The sequence below is a fragment of the Piliocolobus tephrosceles genome, chromosome 15, assembly GCF_002776525.5.
Source record: "Piliocolobus tephrosceles isolate RC106 chromosome 15, ASM277652v3, whole genome shotgun sequence".
Taxonomy (NCBI): domain Eukaryota; kingdom Metazoa; phylum Chordata; class Mammalia; order Primates; family Cercopithecidae; genus Piliocolobus; species Piliocolobus tephrosceles.
Genome location: NC_045448.1, coordinates 92,937,056 through 92,958,195, shown reverse-complemented (window position 1 = coordinate 92,958,195; position 21,140 = coordinate 92,937,056). Strand labels below are relative to the sequence as shown.

At 49.9% G+C, this 21,140-nt stretch overlaps 1 protein-coding gene across 5 annotated transcripts in view; it reads left to right on the top strand.

The window, feature by feature from the left end:
* PAX8 (paired box 8) overlaps positions 1-18,594 on the top strand; it is a 63,663-nt gene extending 45,069 nt beyond the window's left edge. For 3 of the 5 annotated variants that reach the window (XM_023194930.3, XM_023194929.3, XM_023194928.2), the window contains 3 exons: positions 5,928-6,029; positions 12,954-13,040; positions 14,520-18,594. In XM_023194930.3, coding sequence (XP_023050698.1) covers positions 5,928-6,029; positions 12,954-13,040 — 189 coding nt within the window. In that variant the 3' untranslated portion in view covers positions 14,520-18,594. The remainder of the gene's footprint in view (positions 1-5,927; positions 6,030-12,953; positions 13,041-14,519) is intronic. The other 2 variants (XM_023194927.3, XM_023194931.3) reach the window with 2 other exon arrangements.
* The last annotated feature ends 2,546 nt before the right edge of the window (positions 18,595-21,140 follow it).

Below are 21,140 nucleotides of genomic sequence, written 5' to 3'. Positions count from 1 at the left end.
TCAGCAGAGTTGGGTCATTTGTTTTGACCAAAGTGATTACAGGAGAAAAACCTGTGAGCTGAGTAAAATTATGTCAGCCAGAGAAAATGGGATAGGGGGAGGGAGGGGAATGAGAGGGGAGTGGAGAGGAAGGGAGGGGAAGGGAAGAGAGGGGAGGGAAGGGGGTGAGCGAAAGAGGCTCATGTCAGTTACAGGGAGTTACACAAGCCTGCAGGTCTTCTGAGAATGGCAGGCTAGGGCTGGGGGCGGTCACGGGGTAGGCAAGGGGTGAGGGTGTGGTGGTGCCCATGATGATGGGGAGCAGTTGCTGTACAAGCCATGGAGAGGCTTGGCAGTACCAGCTGAAGGAGAGGGAAGGGTTTAGGGCAACTGAAAGTGGATAGATGTATCACAGTGCAGACACAGGCTGTGGTGTAAAGTGTAATTGGAGCAGCCCAGGGCAAACTCTCTGCTCCCAAAGCCCCCACACTTTGTCCCCTCCCTGTCATCCTGTTAGCATCCCCTGTCAACATGCAGTCAATCAGAGGTGATGCCTCCAACTACTGTCAGCTGTTAATTTAGTGGACATGCCCACTCTCCAGGCCAACTGCAGGACTGAGAGGTCACCCAACCCATGGGATAAAACAGCTGGCAGCAGACACCAGGTGGTCATGCAGGCAGCAGGCAGCCAAATATGCCGCATCAGCATATCCTTCAGGCTGGTGGCCCCCAACCCAGGCCCAGATGATGCTGAAGTGCAGGTGTGAGCATTTTGAAGGTTGCTGGCTGGTCACAGGGCCCCCTTGCCCAAGGGTTGACAATTCAGCACAGAGGCAGAGGCTCTGAAAAGAGTGAGGAGAGCTAGGTTTGGAGGATCTGGGGTCTAGGCAAATGGCCAAGAGTAGGAAGCAAGTCAGAAAGCGGCTCAGGCACAAGGGAGGGGATGGCTGGTGTCCATGTTGAGCTCAGAGTGTTGGCCTGGAGCTCCTTGCAGACTGTCCACCTGAGGCCTCTGGTCAAGACTGGACCTCAATACCTAACACATGGCTGAGCCATGGTGAGAGGGCTGGGAGGACATGACGGGGTGGGGGAAGGTTAGGAAGGGAATGGTTCCAAGAGCGCAGGAGGCTGCAGACCTTCCCAAGAAGAGGTGAATTTGAAAGAAAGAAAAGGAGCCCGGGCCCGATGGCTCACACCTGTAATCCCACCACTTTGGGAGGTCAAGGTGGGCAGAACATCTGAAGTCGGGAGTTCGAGATGAGCGTGACCAACATGGAGAAACCCCGTCTCTATAAAAAGACAAAATTAGCCAGGTGTGGTGGCACACGCCTGTAATCCCAGCTACTCGGGAGGCTGAGGCAGGAGAATTGCTTGAACCCAGGAGGCAGAGATTGCGGTGAGCCAAGATCATGCCATTGCACCCCAGCCTGGGCAACAAGAGCAAAACTCCATTTCAAAAAAGAAAAAAAGAAAAGAAAAGAAAGAGAAGGAAGCTGAGGCCACATTATTCCTAGGTAATGCTGCAGACCAAGGAAGAGGACACAGTGAGTTTTCATTCCATAGTCAGTTCAGCTTTAACCTGCATCAATCTTCTGCACCCCTCTAAGTGACTCCCAAGGACCCTCGCTGCCGCCTCCTGCAGCTCCTTTACCTGCTTCATAGTGTTTTTCTCTGGGTCACTTCTTTCGGCCCAGTGGCTCTGATAGTGTGAATTCCAAGGTAACTATCCTTCTGAGTCTCAGCTCGTCCCCAGTCAGCCAAGAACGAGGAAACAGCAGAGTTTGGGGAGTAGCAAGAGTGCCCCTAACATTGCCGCCAGTTCCCTCTGGAAACCCTGGTCTGGAATCCCAACACACTGGCCAAGACAGCAGTGTCGAGGCCGTCCTGGTCCCAGCTGCTCTGGGACTGACTCCAGCTCAGCTCAAAGGAAAGCTGTGAGCTAGGTTTTATCATCAAAGAGTCCATTCCCCTCCTCCATCCTTTTGTACAAAATTATATTTAGTTCTGCCAAAGAGATTTCTGGGTTGCCATAAATTCTCTTTGCTATCAGAATGAGATAAGGAATTGAAAAGGGGTTACATAGAGGGCAGACTTCAAAGGGGGCAAATAAAATAGTCTGAGATCACCTCTACCCTCTGAATTCCTCCAGGCTACAGCTTTACGATTCTCGTCTCTACTAATATTTAGAATATTTGCCAATATTTCAAGGTGTGGAGGGAGCTAGAGTTTTCTTAGAGAACCCCACTCCATAGCCAGTCAACATGGGCCTGTGCTTTCTGACAACTTCTTAAAAATAGGACCACATTGGAAGGATATGTGGGTGTAGAGGAGATGGAATTCATAGCAAGGATATTTTATGATGAAGAGACTTAAAAACAGAGAAGTAGATAAGAGGGCACGGTTAGGCCCTGATGCAGTTTCCACCCCATGGCTTCTGTGGTTTTGTTTCTAAGAAGGCTTGCAAGCTTCTTGGCTTTTTGGAAGAAACTATGTGTTTAAGCAATTGGAGCAAAGAGTTTTGTAGGGCTGTTGGGAAAGTTTATGGTGCCACCGTCTTGGTGAGTGCTATGCTGAAGAAAGTCTTACCAGTCTTTCCAGGAAGACCAGCTTTCATGGGAGGAAGCCTCAGGCATCTGTTCTGATGTCCGATTCAGAAGCCCCTACCCCATTGGGAAGACATTACGTGACTGAGGGGAGATGAAGATTAAAATCTTAGAGTACAAGGGAGTGAGGCTGATGAATTTCATTTATAAGAGCAATGTGGGGGCTACTTCTTATGCGATAGAGCCCCGTGGGGGCACCTGTGGACCACATTAAGTTGTGTTGTAAGGGGAGTATATGCTCTGGAACTCTGTCTGCTACTCTGCTAGGCTCGAGAGGCAGCAGGTTCAGGTAATAGAAAGAGAAGGGACAGGATGAGGGTGGGGAGATGGGGAGCGCGGGGCCACAGGCTGCCAGGCCAGAAGCAGCCCTGCAGGGCACGAGGCCAGCACCAGCAAACAGGTGACCTGAGAGCCAAGACCACCTCCCACTGCTCCCCACCCCGATCATGGCAGACACAAGCTGCCTCAGAATCCTTCTCAACACTGGGTGCCAGGAAGCCCCTACCAGTCAATCAAGTAGTCAGGTGAATCCAGTTTACAAGCTGAAATCTAAACTAGTTCCTTATGTGACAGGCAGGAAGATGTGGTTCAGAGAATTAAGTGGCTACCTTTCATCCAGGGTCCGGCCTGGATCTAGAGTTCCCTTTATCTCTCTCTCTCTCTCTCTCACGGAGGAGGAAGTAGGGAGGGAAGAGAAAAGAAGGAAGCAGGCCTGAATCTGCCACCCTCTTCCATCACTCCCTCCCTCACCACCTGTCCCTGCCCTGTGCTCCTCCTGCTCTCACAGACCTCCTGTCACTCCTTCCCTCTTGCCTAGCCGGTGCTTTATCTCAGGGCCAAGGGGGCTGAGTTTGAGGGTCTATTGTGTTGTATTCTTCACAGAAAGCTCAGATTTTATCTCAGTATAGCTTCTGCATATTTCTCCCTCTACATCTAAATATCTTAAAATCCTCTTTTCCCCTCCTGTGTTTCCAACCCTTCATTTGTTCCCTTGATGACCTTGTGTCAGGTGAACTGAGCCCACCTGTTGAATGCTAGTGGGTTTCACCCCATTTGGTCCAGCGCCAAGCACAGCTGGACACTGCAGGAATAGTCAGACAAATTAGAAGGTGGTGTTCCGGTTTACCAAAACATTTGCACAGTTTTAAACAATGAGCACTGATGGCTCTTATTCTGTAGGAGTTCGCTGGCATATAACCATTTCTAGAATGTGTCCCTTGCACTAATCAATGTCCACCTGTAGCATGAAACCCTGGCTCTGATTATACAGATAACCTCATAGAAATTGTAATAAGGTACCTCCAGCTATGGTTGGTTCCCCCCCCCCTCCATTTTGCATTTGAAGCAACTGACACTTAGCACACATACTAGCCTTATCTAAGGGCATTCAGAAAACCAGCCACAGAAGCAGTATAAGGACCCCAGGCCCTCTGATTCCCAGGCCCTTCCCTCTAGAGGAAGCGCAGAAGTTGAGTGTGCCTGATTTTGTTCATTGACCCCTTGGGCTTGGCTCCAAATGCCTATCCCAGCCTATGTCCCTTCTTGATTTAGTGCCTGGCCTTGCTAATTTAGCATTCTGGCTTTCTGCTATATACCCAAGTGCTTAGAAAAGTGTCTAGAACATAGTACTTACTCAATAAGTATTTAGCAAATGAACATTGTCTTTGGGGAATCTCCAGAAAGAGAGAGAAAGAGGAGGTAGTCACTGTAGTATTGGCAACTTGCAGGATTTCATGGGGCCTTCCTTCCCTTCTGTCGTGACCAGGCACCCCTTGAAGGGGCTGAGGTATGAAGGACCTGGGGGGGACTGATGGGCGGAAAGTTGGACAAGCAGTACCATAGAGGAGATGAATTTGGTAAGTTGGTTAACAGGGGCTCACAGTGGCGCACACAGGTTTTGGGAGGAAAAAACAGCCCCCAAAATGGAAGAGGCAGAAGGCATTTGGGTAAAACAGTCATAGTCCAACATACTGGTTCTTAGCCAGCAGCGATTTTGCCCCTACTACCTCCTGCTGAGGACATATGGTAACGTCTGGAGACATTTTTGTTGTCACATTGGGTGAAAACTGCTGCTGGTATCTACTGGATGGAGGCCAGAAATGCTGCTAAATATCCTACAATGCACAGGACAGCCTCTCGCAGCAAAGAATTGTGCAGCCTAACATGCCAATATTGCTGAGACTGAGAAACTCTGTAAACATTACCAAGAACTAGGATGAGCAAATAACTCATTATTCTAATTGGAGCATTTTGAGAGTGAAATGGGCATAAATATGCTGGGATAGTGGTCATCACCTGGGTACACCTTGGCAAACCAGGGTGTACTGTCACCTTGCCAAGAATCTCGGGGTGAAGGAGAGTCTGGTTGGGGCCTGCAGGACACAGGAGCAATAGAAGAGGGGCAAGGGCAAGGGATCATGTTTATGTTCATTGTTATATGTAGTAGATGGGGAGATGCTCGCCAGGTCAGGTGGGGCCTCCAGAATGGGAAAGTGATTTCTCGACATAGAGGAGAAGCAGAGCTGGGAAATGAGGTCTTTACAGAGCTGATTTGGTATCACCAAGGTTGGAGTGTGACCCACAAGCCATAGAGAAACAGAGAGATTGGTGTCTGTTTTGCTAAAAATGGTTCTTTTCAAAATAGCATTGACAGATATGTGGCTCATGGTCATGTAAAAGTGAAATATCTCTGCCACATCTCCTTCCAGGTTGGGGTTAGCCAGTCGGTTTCCTGTACCTTGCAACTCTGATAGATTGCATCCACTTGGAAGGCCCCCTCTACTCAGTGGGAAATGGGTTAGTGGTTGATTAGCAATGTCTGTCACAGCCCCCCCCCAAAACATAGTGATGAGTTCGTGGGCCACATGCATGCCATCCCTTCATAGGGTCTTATTCTTGGTACTCCTCAGAGCCAGGAATGAAAGGGATGAGCTCGGAGTCAAGTGGCCTCAAATGTATTTATGGAGGCCAGCTGTACCCACTGCTCTGCAGGCTGCTGTCGGGGATAACAAAGAACAGATGACATAGCCTCAGCCTCCAATACCAGGACATTCTTGTGGATTAATAAGATAACAATCACATAAACAAAACCACTGTAGAACAGGGAACCGTGTGAGACTGCAGTAACAAGTGCTCCCTGCATGGTGGAGCCTCTGTCCTGCAGAAGACCAGACAGAGGTGACAAGAACTTGGGCTCAGAGGAGGAGGGGGCAGGAGGAAGTGGGTTTGGAGAATGACTGTAGAGAGGGTGGGAATGGCATGGGGGAAGACAGCCTCAGGAGAGTGAGATGATACATATGGGAGCCCCCACAGTCCAACTGATGATTCTTCGCTGTATTTTTCCAGGGCGAGAGATGGTGGGGCCCACGCTGCCCGGATACCCACCCCACATCCCCACCAGCGGACAGGGCAGCTATGCCTCCTCTGCCATCGCAGGCATGGTGGCAGGTAAGGAGAGGGCTGGCAGGGAGGGGAGCACTGCACAGAGGAAGCATTGGAGCAAGGTGGGACATGAGGGGCAAGAGGCATACTGTGCCCTATTCATAGACTTCCTGAAGGGCATTGAAGGATGGACCAAAGGGGGCATCTTCTTGTAAATGCCTGGAGACAATATCCCAGTGCAGTCCTGACTCCCTATTTAACTCGCCCCAGCTCGGCCTCCTTCTTCCCAGGCCTGCCACGTTACCCTCCATGATGAAAAGGGAGGGGCTGAGACAGACCTGTGTTCAAATCCAAGCTCCACCACTTCTTCCAGTGAATCAGTGAGCATAAATGGAGAGCACTTCAAGGGCCCCAAAACGCTGTGAGTGGAAGATGAGCCCTACCCTCAAGCAGTGCTGGTCTCCTGGTGATTTAACTCTGATGAATCCGTTTTCCCCTTCTGTAAAATCTGAATCGGAAGGGTATTGATGATGATGATAATGATGATGGTTATGACCTTGATGATGAAATATATGCTTCACATCTCACTCTCTCTCAACCCTGCATGGATAGGACCCGGGTTCTAGGTACTCTAAGAGTACTATAGAGAGTGAAATGAGCCTGGATAGCTCTCCATCCTCATTTGAACTGTCCTGGAACCTGCCTGCCAGTCATTTGGGTTTCTTTGTCTGCCAGTCATCATCCAATGGTGATTCAAGGTGACAAGATCTGAACAAACGAAGATAATGGGGGTTTCCTTGGGCAAGTCTCAATTGTTTAGGAGCTGTATAGGAAAGACTTTGGGATGGACGAGACATAATTGAGCCATTTTCACTGGTCAAAAAGGCCTGGGACCTGGAATTTCTGGAAAGAGGTCTGAACACAAGGCATCTGTGACCCCTATGCCAGCCCTAGGCCAGCCTCTCTGGCTCTGACCCCAGAGACTTGGCATATTTACCTAGGCCTGCTTCCCTTCCTTGCCGGCAGGAGTTAATCTTTGCCAGCCACCCACTCTGGGCACCCTATGCAGAGGCAGGTGGGCTGGGATCTCCTGGGCAGAGGGAAGGGAGGGAGAGAAAGAAGGAGGGAAAAAGACTCTGTGCTCCCTGGGAACCTGCTGAGCTGGCACTTGTTGCTGCCTGGTTACCGTGGCGATGTGCTTAATGCAGCGTTGAAAATACCGAATACTGACTCCTCTCTCCCTCCTGGCCCCGGACTGCCTCCCTCCCTCCGTTCCTCTTCTGGAGCGTGAAATGAGATTGGTCAAGATAAAAAAGGAAAAGATTCGGTTATTTTTTTAAGAGTGTGGATAATGGGGCCTCTCAATCAAAATCCCAGGCTCCAGTCGGCTCCCCCCATTCCCCTTCCAACCCCTCCACCTTCCCCTGCCGCCTGCTTAGAGGAGGAGGAAGAAACATAAAGCACAAGGCTTTTCTCTTAATTATGAATCATTCCCTGAGGGCAGGCCCAGGGCAAGGGGTTCCTGGGGCCCAGAGTCTGACCTGTGAGGTAGCTGGCAGGCTTGGGCCTCTCATCAAAGTCCCCCAGGTTGTTTCCAGAAAGAATCCTGAGTGGGTGCTGTGAAAAAGAAAAAGAAAAAAAATAGCACAACTAGGACACTGACTGCAAGTAAAATCCACAAAGGAGAGACCTTGTCCTACACAGTTGGGCTCCCAGTGAGTTCCATGAAAATCAGTTTTTAGAAAATGCAGCACTATTTAAATGAATCACTTGGTTCCTAGGAATAGCATTGCGCAAATGAATTCTTAAGGAATTTTTTTTTGTGGAAAAATTATATGTCCATCTCTTACTACCGCCTGCAATCTCCCAGTTGATCGAATGGGGATTCCTGCAATTAAAGTGAATAAACTTTCATCGAGCACCTACTGCATGCATGTTAGGTACATGATAAATGCTTAAAGCAAGGCATGCCAAAGACATTCTTCAATCGATTATGAAAGGAAGGATCACTTATTATGTACTTGTGCATGTCTAGCCATTCAAATATGTATAACTTTATTTCTAATTTTACCCTGACCATAAGACTGAGAGGCTAATACTACCCCAGTTTTATGGATAAGGAAACTGAAGCAAAAGCAAAGTGGTGTGCTCAGGGTCATAATCATACTCAGTGGCTGAGTTGTGCAAACACGGGTTTTTCAATTTCATGTCTAAGGCTCTTTCCACTACACCATACTGCCTCCTACCATACCAGAAATAAAGACACAGGCTACAAGAGAGGAGCACAGGAAAAGGGCTAGGACAGATTTCCCTTGTCTATTCACCTTCTGTTTCTCTTTTATTTTGTTTTATTTTATTTTATTTTATTTTTTGTTCTGACTCCATTAACAGTCAATGATTCTCAACCAGTTCTAGAGTAGAACCAGCAGCTCCAGATATATGGATCCATCCAGTCATCTATCTTTCCACTCATTCATCTTCCCATACATTTTTCCACATATCCATGCATTTTCCCATCTATCCTTCCATCTTTCATCATCCATCCTGTCATCCTCCACCTTTCCACCAATCCTTCCATCTTTCCATCCATCTTTTTTTTTTTTTGGAGACAGAGTCTTGCTCTGTTGCCCAGGCTGGAGTGTAGTGGCATGATCTTATCTCACTGTAACCTCTGCCTCCTAGGTTCAAGAGATTCTCCTGCCTTAGCCCCCCGCCCACCGCCCCACCCCCCTCCCCGCCAGTAGCTGGGACTACAGGGACCCGCCACCACGCCTGGCTAATTTTTGTATTTTTAGTAGAGACAGGGTTTCACCATGTTGGCCAAGCTGGTCTCGAACTCCTGGCCTCAGGCAGTCTGCCCACCTTTGCCTCCCAAAGTGCTAGGATTACAGGTATGAGCCACCGTGCCTGGCCCCTCCATCCATCTTTTAATTCATCTATCTTTCCAGTTATCTGTCATCCATCTTTCCATCAATCCTTTTATTTTTCCATCCATATTCATTCATCCATTCATCTTTTCACAGAACTATCCTTTAATCTATCTTTCCATCCATCCTTTCATCATCCATTCTTCCAGCCATCCATCCTCTCATACATCCATCTTTCATCCCCTTTTCAATCTATTCCTCCATTAATCTATCCATCTTTCTACACATACATCCTTTTATCTATCTGTCTTTCCATCCATCTTTCCACCCATCCATCCTTCCATCATTCACACTTTCATTCATCCTTGCATCCTTCCATCCATTCATTTACCACTTTTTCACTTAACAAATACTGGTTGAAGGTCTACTGTATGGGATGCTGGGGATACAGCAGTGAATAAGTCAGATTCCTTTATTGCTGGAGCTTATAACCTAATGGTGAAGAGAAATGGACAGTAAATAAGTCAACGAATGAATAAACATAATAATTTATTGTCTGTGAAGACAATAAAATGGGATGATGTAATAAAGAGCCACAGGGAGAGGAGATAACTACTTTAGATTGGGTTGTCAGGGGAGGCCTCTCTGAGAAGGTGTTCAAAGTGACCATCCAAGTGATAAACTGGGGCAGACCATCCCTGGCCCAAAGAACAGCAAGTGCAAAGGGCCTAAGGCAGGAACTAGTTTAGCATGGTAGCAAGTAATTGGTAGTGGCTGGGTCAGTTTGAAAAGGCAACTCTGATTTCTAGGAAAATGAATTGTACACAGTCAAGAGAGAAAGCACAGACCAGTTAGGGGACAGTTTCAATAGTTCTTGCAAGAGATGACAGTGGCTTGAGCTAGGGAATTAGCAGTGAAGGAGGAAAAAAGAGACCCTGAAAATATATTTTGGTTGCAAAGCCAGCAAACCTTGCTGGTGGATTGGCTGTCGGGATGAGAAAATAGAGGAAACAAGGATCATTTGTAGGTTTGGGACATGGATGATGGTGGCAAGTATATATATGGGAGACCAGGAGGGGAAGTGATATAGTAGATGGCAAGTGGAAATCAAGAGTTTTTTGGGCCATGTTAGGATTGAGATGCTTACTAAATACCCAGTTTTATTATCAGTTTGTAGGTACATCATGTATGTCTGAAGCCAGGAAAGAATCCTGACTGGAGTATAAATTTCAGCCATTGCACAAAGCTGTCATTTAATAATAAGACTACTAGAAACCAAGCCTGAGGTTCTTCAACAATTTAGAGCTCAGCAGAGAAGGAACAGCAAGGAGAATGAGTAGGAAAGACAACTGAGTTACAAAGCAAACAGAAGACTGGTCATCACAAACCCAAAGGCATGGAGAGAGAGATGAGCTAAACGATCAAGGGAATTGTGGATATAGAAGCGACCATTGGTATGATGGAGTTAGAGACTGTGGGGACTTGAGGGGATCAGAGCTGGCCTGATGGGAAGGGATAAGAAGGTGAAGGCAGAGACCATGGGGCAGAGAAAGGCACTGGTAACTAGAGAGGAATGTGGGGATAGGAAGGGGATTTTTTAAAAGACAGAAGATAGCAGAGTATGTTTGCAGGGTGAAGGGAGAGACTGATGAAACAGAAAATGGGATCGTTGGAGCCGCCAAATCCTTGGAAAGGTGAGTAGGGTAGAATGCAGAGCAAAGAAGCAGGGTTGGCCTTTCATTGGGGCGGAGACGTTTCGTCTGCTGTGACTGCAGGCAGGTAGGCACATCTGGTGACAGGAAGATGCCACACCTAGGTATGTACCACCTACCGAGCCTCATCCCCTGCCCCAGGTTCCATGTGACTGAGGTACTCGGTAAATGGTAGTTAAATACATAAATAAGTGGGTGAGTGAGTGAATGCATGAATGAGTGACAAAATGAGAGGGTAAACAACATTGTGTTTTCCACCTCTCTCCCTTGTCCTTTAGAGCTTGCTGTATTTGCCATTGGGTAGGGTGTGGTAAAAGGTGCTAGGGCCCTTGCTATGTGGCCAATAGAGAATCGGCTGAAACCCGGGAGACCTGGGCTAAACAGAGGGCACTTAGCACTGGGAGATGCAAGAGAGAGCACCGGTGTGCAAGGATGGGGCCAGGGTTCTAGTTCAGGCTTTCACTGAACACGTGGCCTTGGCCAAATGTCTTTACTTCCCTATGTAACAGATGTGTTATCTGTTAAATAGATGTTTAGAGTAGATTATTTCTTAGTTTTTCATCTGTTAAATAGATGTTTAGATTCAGTTATTTCTTATGGTATTTTTTGTTTTTTGTTTTTTGTTTTCGCTTTGCTTTTTTACTTCTTTACCCCCTTCCTTTTTTTACCCATATTTTTTGCTTGATTTACGTTAGACTTAGTCTCTGCCCGTAAGGAACTTTCTTACTGTGTTCTTATCTGTCATTGACTTCCTAGACAAGGAAAGGATCCAGTAGCCTTTCTCTGCTTCAGGCTCCTCCTCTTCATCTCTCTTCTTCCTGTATAAACGCCTACTTGTCTGGCAATAAAGCAGCTCCCACTAACCCCAACCCAGGCCTTAAGACTGGTTGAATGACTGATTTAAGCCTTCATTGAGCTTTATTTTTGCACCTGTTTAATGGGAAAATAATAAAAGCTTACATTTACTGAGCGCTCCCTATATATTTGAAGCATGGTGCTAAGCATTTAATACATATTTTCTCATGTAATTCTCATTAAACCAAATGAGATAGGGATAATTATTTAGCCCACTTTATAGATGAGGAAACCAAGGCTCACCTGTAAGTCACTCACTCAGAGAGGCTAAGTGACTTGTCCAAGGTTACAGAACCAGGAAATGGGAAGTAAGGATTTGACTCTAGACAGGTCAGTTCCAGAGTCAGGGAGTTTCAAGCAACCCCTCCAGAGAGTCTGAGAAGGAGACTCAGAACCACGTTGCTCACAATCCTAGGTGACTTTCTGAAAGGCTGGGCGGACATTCATTGAGTCTCAGGATTGGCAGGAATCTAGTTTTGTAAATGGAATTATCTTGTAAGTGAATAAAGGGATTATCGGCAATTTAGAGTCAAGAGCCCTAAGGTCGAGTTCTACTCTGACATTTAACAACAATGTGATTTGAGGCAAACTACTTAATCATGCTGCACTCCAGTTTCCTTTTCTATAAATTGGTATCCATGAGTACCTCATAGGGTAGTTGTGAGAATAAAAGATCATAATATGTGGGAAAGTGCTTTACAAACTTTAAGCTCTACACCAAGCACCGGTAGTAGCTGTGGTGGTCAGCTTGACTTTGTTTTTGTTATGTCAGGGAATTCTTAACTAATTTCATCTGTAAATAATTCCTTTGGAAAAGTCAAGCATCTATTAATAGAAGGAGGTGATCTGATTTACTTTGCGTAAATTTATACATTGAGTTTGCTTAAAGTGGCAGACTCAGGATGGAACAACAAACTACTCCAAGTCCCAGGACGCAGCTTCCCGGGAGGTGGGTGCCCTCTGGGTCTCTCCCTCCTGTCCCATCCTTAACCCTCACACCTCCCCTCAGCCCCCCATGCATACACACATACTCATACCTACGGAGGCTAAAAGGTTCATATACACAGATTTCCTCTTTGGCGCCTAACCCCATACCCCTGCTGTGGGGCCCTCCCAGAAGAGCCCTCCTGCAGAAGGTCCAGGCAGGAGAACGAGCAGTTAGTCCCTGGGCCCTAGAGTCACAGCACGGTTTCCTAACTCCACCAAACCCTCCAGCTCTGGGAGCTTCCGCAGATCCCAGAGCCTCAGTTTCTTCATCTGGAAAATGGGGGTAGTTATAACATCTACCTTCTGGGCCTCCTGGGAGGGCTGTAGTGTGTCAAACCAGTGCCTCCAGTACCTACGGAAAAGGACACTGCCCCAAATTACCCAGACCGATGGGTTCCAAAAGGGATGATAGAGGGACCTTCTGAGCTCCACTGTCCCTGCCATGGCTCCAACTGTCTCCCCCACCATTCCTGAGCTTGCCCATTGCCAGCCCTGCAGACCTCCCCACACCCCAGCCCTGCACTGGTGCCCTTCACCTCACAGGCCTCTCCCCTGTGTGCCTCCAACAGGAAGTGAATACACTGGCAATGCCTATGGCCACACCCCCTACTCCTCCTACAGCGAGGCCTGGCGCTTCCCCAACTCCAGCTTGCTGAGTAAGTCCCTGGGGCCGCCCAGGCCTTTGCTGGGCAGGATGGATGGTGTGGTGGGGGGCAAGGGTGGGTCAAAGGTTACCTGAAAGCTGGGAGGCCTCAGATTATACAGACAGCCTGGGAGGTGGTGTTGTTTGTAATGGAAGAAGGCAGCAGGAGGGCAGTGTACCTGGTTGTTTGGGGAAAGAGGGCAGAAGTCCAGAGGCTCCCAGGCATTGGTTTCCCTCCTGCTTCTTAAGGCCGTGTCTTTTAAATCTTTGTTTTGTGTGAGATTCAGGGCTCAGGCCTTGAAGGGGAGGGCAGGGGAGGACTTGAGAAAAGCCTAAGAGAGGACCTCCTGCCTCCACGGCTTACAGTCCCACAGTGCAGACACTGACGCCGGGGAACCCGCCAGAATGCAACTGCTCTCCTTCCTGGGAGCCCATTTCAAGAATGCCATCCTGTTGCCCCCATTAACCATCTAAGTGGCTCCGAAATACTCATGATTCAGCACCAAACCCTTACACAGAAATCCTTTGTTCCACCACATTCCCCATATTTAGCCTGAGATGCTGGCAGTATTGAGGGTCAAAGTCCATAGAGTGAGCTTCAGTGAGCTTTCAGGCTTCTCTTCAACCCTCTCTTGTCCTGGAGTCCTGGACTGGGAAGATAAGCTTTCCAGCAAAGCAAAACCCCACCAATGGGGACTTGAGGGATCCCACTAGAGCCTCCCTGAGTGGTGGCCTTGGGGGTATCAGAGCAAACCTGAGCCAGGCAGAAGCAGTGACCCAAGGATGGCCGACCCCACAGGCACCATTGCAGGCTGGGAACCATCCATTCCCCAAGACCCCCACTCCTCCCATTACCTCCTTGTATTCCAGAAATAACTTGAAAGGTGGCAGACCTGGGCCCTGTTTGCCAGATGAGTTCAACTCCAACCCACCTTTCCATTCAATTTAACCAGAAAAGATGAGGGCAATGAGACATACCAGGGTTCAGGCACCTTCCCACTGAGCCTCCCCAGGCTGCCTATCCTGCAGGTGTGCAGAGCCTCACCTTAAGGGCCGTCAAGCCCAGATCCCCTTTGACCCCGCAGCAGTCTAATCTCCCTGGGTCTTAAGAGAGAAGGCTCTCTGTCCTGGCACTGTTTGGGCAAGGCTAGGGAGGATCCCGATGACCCCTCAGTGCACTTGATTCTTTGGGGTTCCACATACAATTGTTTTCTATTGCCCTCTCCCTGCAACGAGGGTGTTGAAGGTCAGAGCAGCCATAGGGGGAAGGGGCAAGAAGCCACTGTTCTCATTCTGGCCAGAAACTCAAAGGTGAGGCCAGAGAAGGAGGAAATAGGGCTGGAGAGGAGTTAATCTTTGATGATCAGATAGGCCAGAGAAATGAATGATTAACTTGTGTTGTCTTAAAGGTCAGCAGATGCAGGGAAGGCTATGGTGCAATTTTCCTTTCTGACCAGCAGTGTTGTTGTTATTTTTTTTTTAATGTGTCCAGGTTCCCCATATTATTACAGTTCCACATCAAGGCCGAGCGCACCGCCCACCACTGCCACGGCCTTTGACCATCTGTAGTTACCATGGGGACAGTGGGAGCGACTGAGCAACAGGAGGACTCAGCCTGGGACAGGCCCCAGAGAGTCACACAAAGGATCTTTATTTATTACATGAAAAATAACCACAAGTCCAGCATTGTGGCACACTCCCTGTGTGGTTAATTTAATGAACCATGAAAGACAGGATGACCTTGGAGAAGGCCAAACTGTCCTCCAAGACTCCTTAATGAGGGGCAGGAGTCCCAGGGAAAGAGAACCATGCCATGCTGAAAAAGACAGAATTGAAGAAGAAACGTAGCCCCCAGCTGGTACCCACCAAAGGAGAGAAGAAGGAATAGCCAAGGAACTTGGGGGGATGGCGAATGGTTCCTGCCTGGGCCCAAGGGGTACACAGGGCACCTCCATGGCTCCATTATTAACACCACTCTAGCAATTATGGACCATAAGCACTTCCCTGCAGCCCACAAGTCACAGCCTGGTGCTGAGGCTCTCCTCACCAGCCACCCAGGGAGTAGTCACCTCCCTCAGCCTCCCGCCTGCCCCACACGGTGGCTCTAACTGTCCTCTTACTCCACACCATTTGCTTGGCTCTTTCTACACCTCCCTCTTGGGGATGGGCTGGCTGAAGGCTGGGGCGAGTCCCTCAGAAATTCCACCAGGCTGTCAGCTGACTTCTTTTGCCTGCTGCTGTGAAGGTACAGCACCACCCCAGATCCTCCTGCAGTGGGGCATCCCCTTAGCAGCTGCCGTCAGCTGGACCAGCCCCAGGCAGCTTAAAACAGACATTCCACAGGGCCTGGGCGCCTGGGAGGTGAGGCGTGGTGTGTGGCTTCACCCAGGGCAGAGCGAGGCAGAATTGCAGGAAACCCGCTTCCCCTTCCCGACAGCTCCTGCCAAGTCAAATGTGCTTCCTGCAGCTCACGCCCACCAGCTACTGAAGAGACCCAAGGCACCCCCTGAAGCCAACAATACAGGGTCCCTCTCTGCTCCCCAGCAGCTCCTGCCCCCAAGGCCTGACTGTATATACTGTAAATGAAACTTTGTTTGAGTCAAGCTTCCTTCTTTCCACCCCCAGACTTTGGCCTCTGAGTGAAATGTCTCTCTTTGCCATGTGGGGCTTCTCTCCTTGATGCTTCTTTCTTTTTTTTAAAGACAACCTGCCATTACCACATGACTCAATAAACCATTGCTCTTCATCTCAGGCTTTGGGGTTGGCTGGGGAAGGAGGCACCTTGGGGCTGGGCTTTCTCCCAAGAACATCAGAGCTGAGTAGCCGACAAACTCACTTTGGGGCCGTGGGTTGGAAGGGACCATCTAATGCCCCACAGCTCTGGCTTGGCCTTCTCCCTCTGCCTTTAATTCATGTTGAATGCTGGGTACCTCACTCATCCCAAGTTCTTCGACACTGAGTCAATGCGAGGATAGCACAGTGTCAAGCCAGCCATAGACTCCCCGCAAGGAGTTGCTGCTGTTATTAACAGGAAGCCAGAGAATCAGCAGGGCGGGTTAGTGAAGGATCTGGGAATAGCTATGACTACAGCCTGCATAAACAGCTCTGAAGGAAGAGAGAAGACTGGGCTCTCTTGTGTGCAAGGCACAATATGGAGGGCTTCATGTAATTTAAGTTGAAATTAACCCTGTTTTACACACAGCTTCATTTTACATATGAGGAAACTGAGGCTTTGAAAAAAAATGAAATGACTTGCCAAAGATAAGAAGTAGTAGATTCAACCAAGTCCTCTTACTCTAAGCCCAACACTTGTACCCAAAACCACAGAGTCCTCATCAGGGATGCCAAAGGATTCTAGACCCAATGGAGGTTCTGGGGCTGCCACTGGGGATTTAATTTCTTTTGATTTGCTTAAGATTTGACCTGACCGAATGGAGAGGTACAGTGTGGTGGGGCCAGGACAAGGTGAGGGAGCTATAGAGACTTAGGACTTTAGGCCAACCCCCTCCAGGAAATTTGGGAAATGCAATGTGACAGTTTGGGCTCTGCCCTCCAAGGGGCTGTCTGGTATCCACATGGACCCTGTCCATGTGAGACCCAGCTGGAACAAGGGGGCAGGGGCCTGCAGCTGGGATGCCCAGGTGAATGTGGACAGCTGGACAGACAACACTGGGATTGAGTCCGATGGAAGAGGCCCAGGGACTCCAGGGCTGGGAGGACAGAGGCTGGGAGACAGGACTCTTACCTCCTTAGGCCTCCCAAAGGGAGGTTAGGGATGCTGCCATGGATGACACGGCAGGGGGGAGCCCTCCCAGGAAGAAAATCCATCTCTTCTGAGGGGATCGGAGATGCGGCTGTTTTCTCAATGGCAGGACTTCCCTCTGCAGCGCGACTCTCAATCCATGATATCTGACAGTCTTCCTGACCTCAAACCTCTGGGATCCCGAGTGCTCCCTACCCACGAATCACTTTCAGATGCACAGCATCTGAAGGAGCCCATAGAGCCATCCCTTGCATTTACAGCCACAGCCCCTCTGGGGACACTCTGTACACCTGTCAGGCCCTTTCCGACTCACAACCAACGAAGGGGCTTGGGCTGTGCTTTGGCTAAGGTGACCATGGTTTAAAACTTGCCTTTCTTTCCCTGAGGTGAGCTGGGCTTGCCAGGAACCTCTGCTCCGAGCGGGTGTTTGGTGAGTGGGGGATGTGTTCCCCATGTAGCGGGCCTTGGCTAGTACCTATCCAATATTCTGCCCATGGTCAAACCATGGGTGCCCTTTTCGGGCTCAGAAAATAGGGCCATTTATGTATTGGGTGAAAGAAAGACAATTCAAAGTGCCCCAGCATTTGGGGTGGTGTTGGGAGGAGTCAGGCTGGCACATAGGGGGACACAATGAAGAAGGGTGTGATGACAAGGACAGGGAGGACACGTAGGGGGCTTTGTGGGTTGGCCCAGGGGCCACTTTCACCTGGGGGAGTGAGGGCAGCATCTGTGAGTGGTCGCAGGTGAAGGGGGATTGCTTTATGTACAGGGGAGCCAGGGGTTCTCTGGGGGTGATATGTGTATTGATAGGAGAATTGGGGATGAGGCATGGGCCCAAAACATTCCTGAGGCATTGAGAGCACTGAGGGCCTATCCCTTCCCCCTGGAATAATCCCTTTCACTGCTCATGTAGAGAGACCACCTGAGCTTCCAAGCAGGTTACTCTTAACTTCTCCCTGGTCCATTACCCTCACTCCTCCTCCTCAGGTTCTAGCACAGACCAGGCCAGCCCAGGGTGCTAGGAGCTCGCAGGAAATTCATGTGGACCAACCAACCCTGGCAGGGCAGTGGGTTTCTTGCTGGGAAAAGGGGCAGCTGGAACCCTGCCTGGGGCCCACCAGATGAACAGAATTGCTCTGACCTGTACCCTCTAACCACAAAGTTCCAGGAGTAGAGACAGTGGAACTGGGAGTCATCACCTACAAAGTCAGCCCCCAGGCTACTTCCAACCCCTCCCCTTATCACATCATCTCTCACTTCTCCAACATCCTTGCCATGAGTTGTGACTAAGAAATATGTATCTTCTGCCCTCTGGGTGCCAAACACACTCAACCCTGGTGACAACTTCAGGCAAGAGGAGTTGGTGAAACCTACTGGAAGTGGAAGCAGGAGCCTCCAAATAGAAACAGAAAGACAGAGAGGGTGAGGCTCTTGCTAAAATCTCCCCTCTCCCACCTGCCCTCACCATCCTCCCACTTCTACCACTCAAAATACACACACCTTTCCCATCCATATCAACATGAGGCTTCCTGGCCGGGCACTGTGGCTCACGCCTGTAATCCCAGCACTTTGGGAGGCTGAGGCGGGTGGATCACGAGGTCGGGAGTCTGAGACCAGCCTGGCCAACGTGATGAAACCCGTCTCTACTAAAAATACAAAAATTAGCCAGGCATTTTGGCACATGCCTGTAATCCCAGCTACTAAGGAGGCTGAGGCAGGAGAATCACTTGAACCCGGGAGGCGGAGGTTGCAGTGAGCCGAGATCGTGCCACTGCACTCTAGCCTGGGTGACAGAGCGAGACTCTGTCTCAAAACAAAAAACAAAAAAAAAAAAAACCATGAGGCTTCTTTAAGGTAATTCACACTTCCTTGTTCTTTGGGGGTGGGCACTAGAGGAAGGGGACTGCGGACCTCAATGTCATTATTACTGGGCCTGGGCATCGACGGGCGTCAGCCCCATCAATCAAGGCTGAGGGAGGCTGGGGCGGGGATTCAGCTCCCTCACAGGCAGCTCCTGCACCCACAGCTTAACAGCATCTCTGCCCTGCCTCAGCCCCAGAAGTGATAATAACCCTCTACACAGGCTTAGTTTCTTTTTCCATACAAAGCCCATTCACATCTATTTACATCTCTGATTTTGAACATTGGCCTCTTTTGTTTTGCACTTGGGGAATCTGAGACCAAGAGATAACTTGACTTTTTCAAGGTCATTCAGCGAGTCAGCAGAGGAGCAGGGACCACAGCCTGACCCCTAATCCAAGGCCTAATCTGCATCCTATCATCAGGCCTCAGATTATCTGGACATGGCCAGGCTTCTGAGAGACCTCAGACACCCCTTGCTTTGCAGGGAGGAGCAAAAGTCACTTGGCCAGTTGGGGCACAGTGACTTCTGCTGCCCCTCCCTGCAAAGCATGACTGGACAACAAGGCCCAGAGCTCAACAGAAGAAGCACTGGGGCCAGGCAGGGCGGTGCCAGGCTGATCGCAGACTTCCCTCCATCCTTGGCCCTAAATCTCCCTTCCTGGTGCCCTTTGGCAGCCCCTCTCTAACCTTTAGGGTCATAAAGCCTTCCATGTTCCATAAAGGAGCTGGTGGCTCCTCTGCCCCAGGCTGCTGTGCTACCTTCTGACGCCAAGTGGCCAAGCCACCGTGGCTCTGGTTCTCTTGGAGGAAACTCCCTCTCTCACCTCTATTTCCTTCCTTTGTTCACTTCTTTTAGTTTTCTAGTCTTTTTCCTTTTCTGCTGAGTCTACAGCAATTATTCCTTTCCCTACTGTTTGAGAGACATTTGTGTCTCCAGGGCTATGAATGAGGGAAAGAGAAAGGGAATGTTTGGGGAGAGCTTGGAGTCCCTGACCGTGCTCACAAAATGCCAGGAAGCGTCCCTCCACCCGCTCTCCAGTGCCCTCTCGCTATCACCTTCTCCCCATCACCCTCCCCTCTTCTCCCTCTCCCCTTTGTCCTCTCCCTATCGCCCTCACCCCATGGCCCTCTCCTTGGCTTCTTGCTCTTCTCATTACTGTCTACAGCTCCTGTGGCTCTTTGGGGACCACTGGGACACAGACACTGGAGGTCATTACCTCCTGGGTGGCAGACACCTGTCCCCACGAGTCCCCACCCTCATAGGCACACACCACTGTCATCAACCCCATCCCCACATCTCCATGCCCTTCAGATAGAAGGAGGGTGCCTGGTTCTCCTTCCTGGAAGAAGCTGGAGCAGGCAGGCAGGGCCGACAGGTGTCTCCTTCCCCTGACCTCACTCTTTCCCCTATCCTTGAGAAGCAGCAGGGGCTAAGGTGCACAGTGAAAGGACTCAGGCCTCCTGGAAGGCAGCAAGAGGGGCTTTGGATGGGGAGAGAAGGGGAGGTGGGGGACCCAGCTCCTTGGCATCTGTGCCCCGTGGCAGCCGGCCAGGCTGTGGAGGGAAGCGCCGCCTGCGGCTCTCCCAGGGAAATGTGATTTCCCCCTGAGTGAAGCAGACTGTGCAGTGTGGAAATTGGCTCTTTTCTGAGCGAGCTGCTGCTGTTGCTGCAGAGTTGGGGCGGGCCGGCTGGCCCCTGGAGTGAGCCGGGAGCAGCCATGTGCTGAGAACTCATTAGGGATAAATCAAACTAGTAACAGCATGAAGCCAACACCCCCCCACCGCGCCTCCCCCCACCACCCCCTCCGAGACCCCCCCACTTCTCCTCCTCCTCCATGGTCTTCTTCCCGTCAGACTCTCTCCTGCCTTTTCCACAGCCAAGGCACCTCCCCCAGACAAGGCACCCTCCCCCCCAGTTTCAGGAGCCTGAGCTCCTGCTCCTGCACACAACCGAGCCGGCGCAGGCTTATCCGCCTACTACCCAGACGCCCAGAGCCGCCCCAATGAGAGACAAGTTCATTTGTAAATACTGTCTTTTTTGTTTGTTTTATGTTTGTTTGCTTTTTTTGCTGGCGATGGGGGCCTGGTAGCAAGCTTCACTGACAGCCACAGCCCTTGCTAGGAGCACAGATCGGGACCTCACAGTCCAGGCCCTCTCATCCTCCCACCGAAGTCACATCATTCCCCTGTCCTCACCCCCTAGAGGGACCCAGTGGGGAGGCCCCCAGCTGTGGGTAGCATTGGTACCCCCACATATAGCCATCCCCCTGGGGAGACGAGAGCACCCAGAAGACTTAACTGCAGCAGAAAAGAAATTGTCCTTAAAACAGATGAGCTTGGTCAGAATGGAAACTCGTTTCCCTACCGAAGGAAAACAAGGACGAGAAAGAGACAAGGAGGAAGAAAGAAGGGAGGAACAAAGCCTGGAGCTCTTGTCGCCATGAAGGCGATGAAAGTGTTTACCTGCAAAGTGTAGCCGTTTCTTCC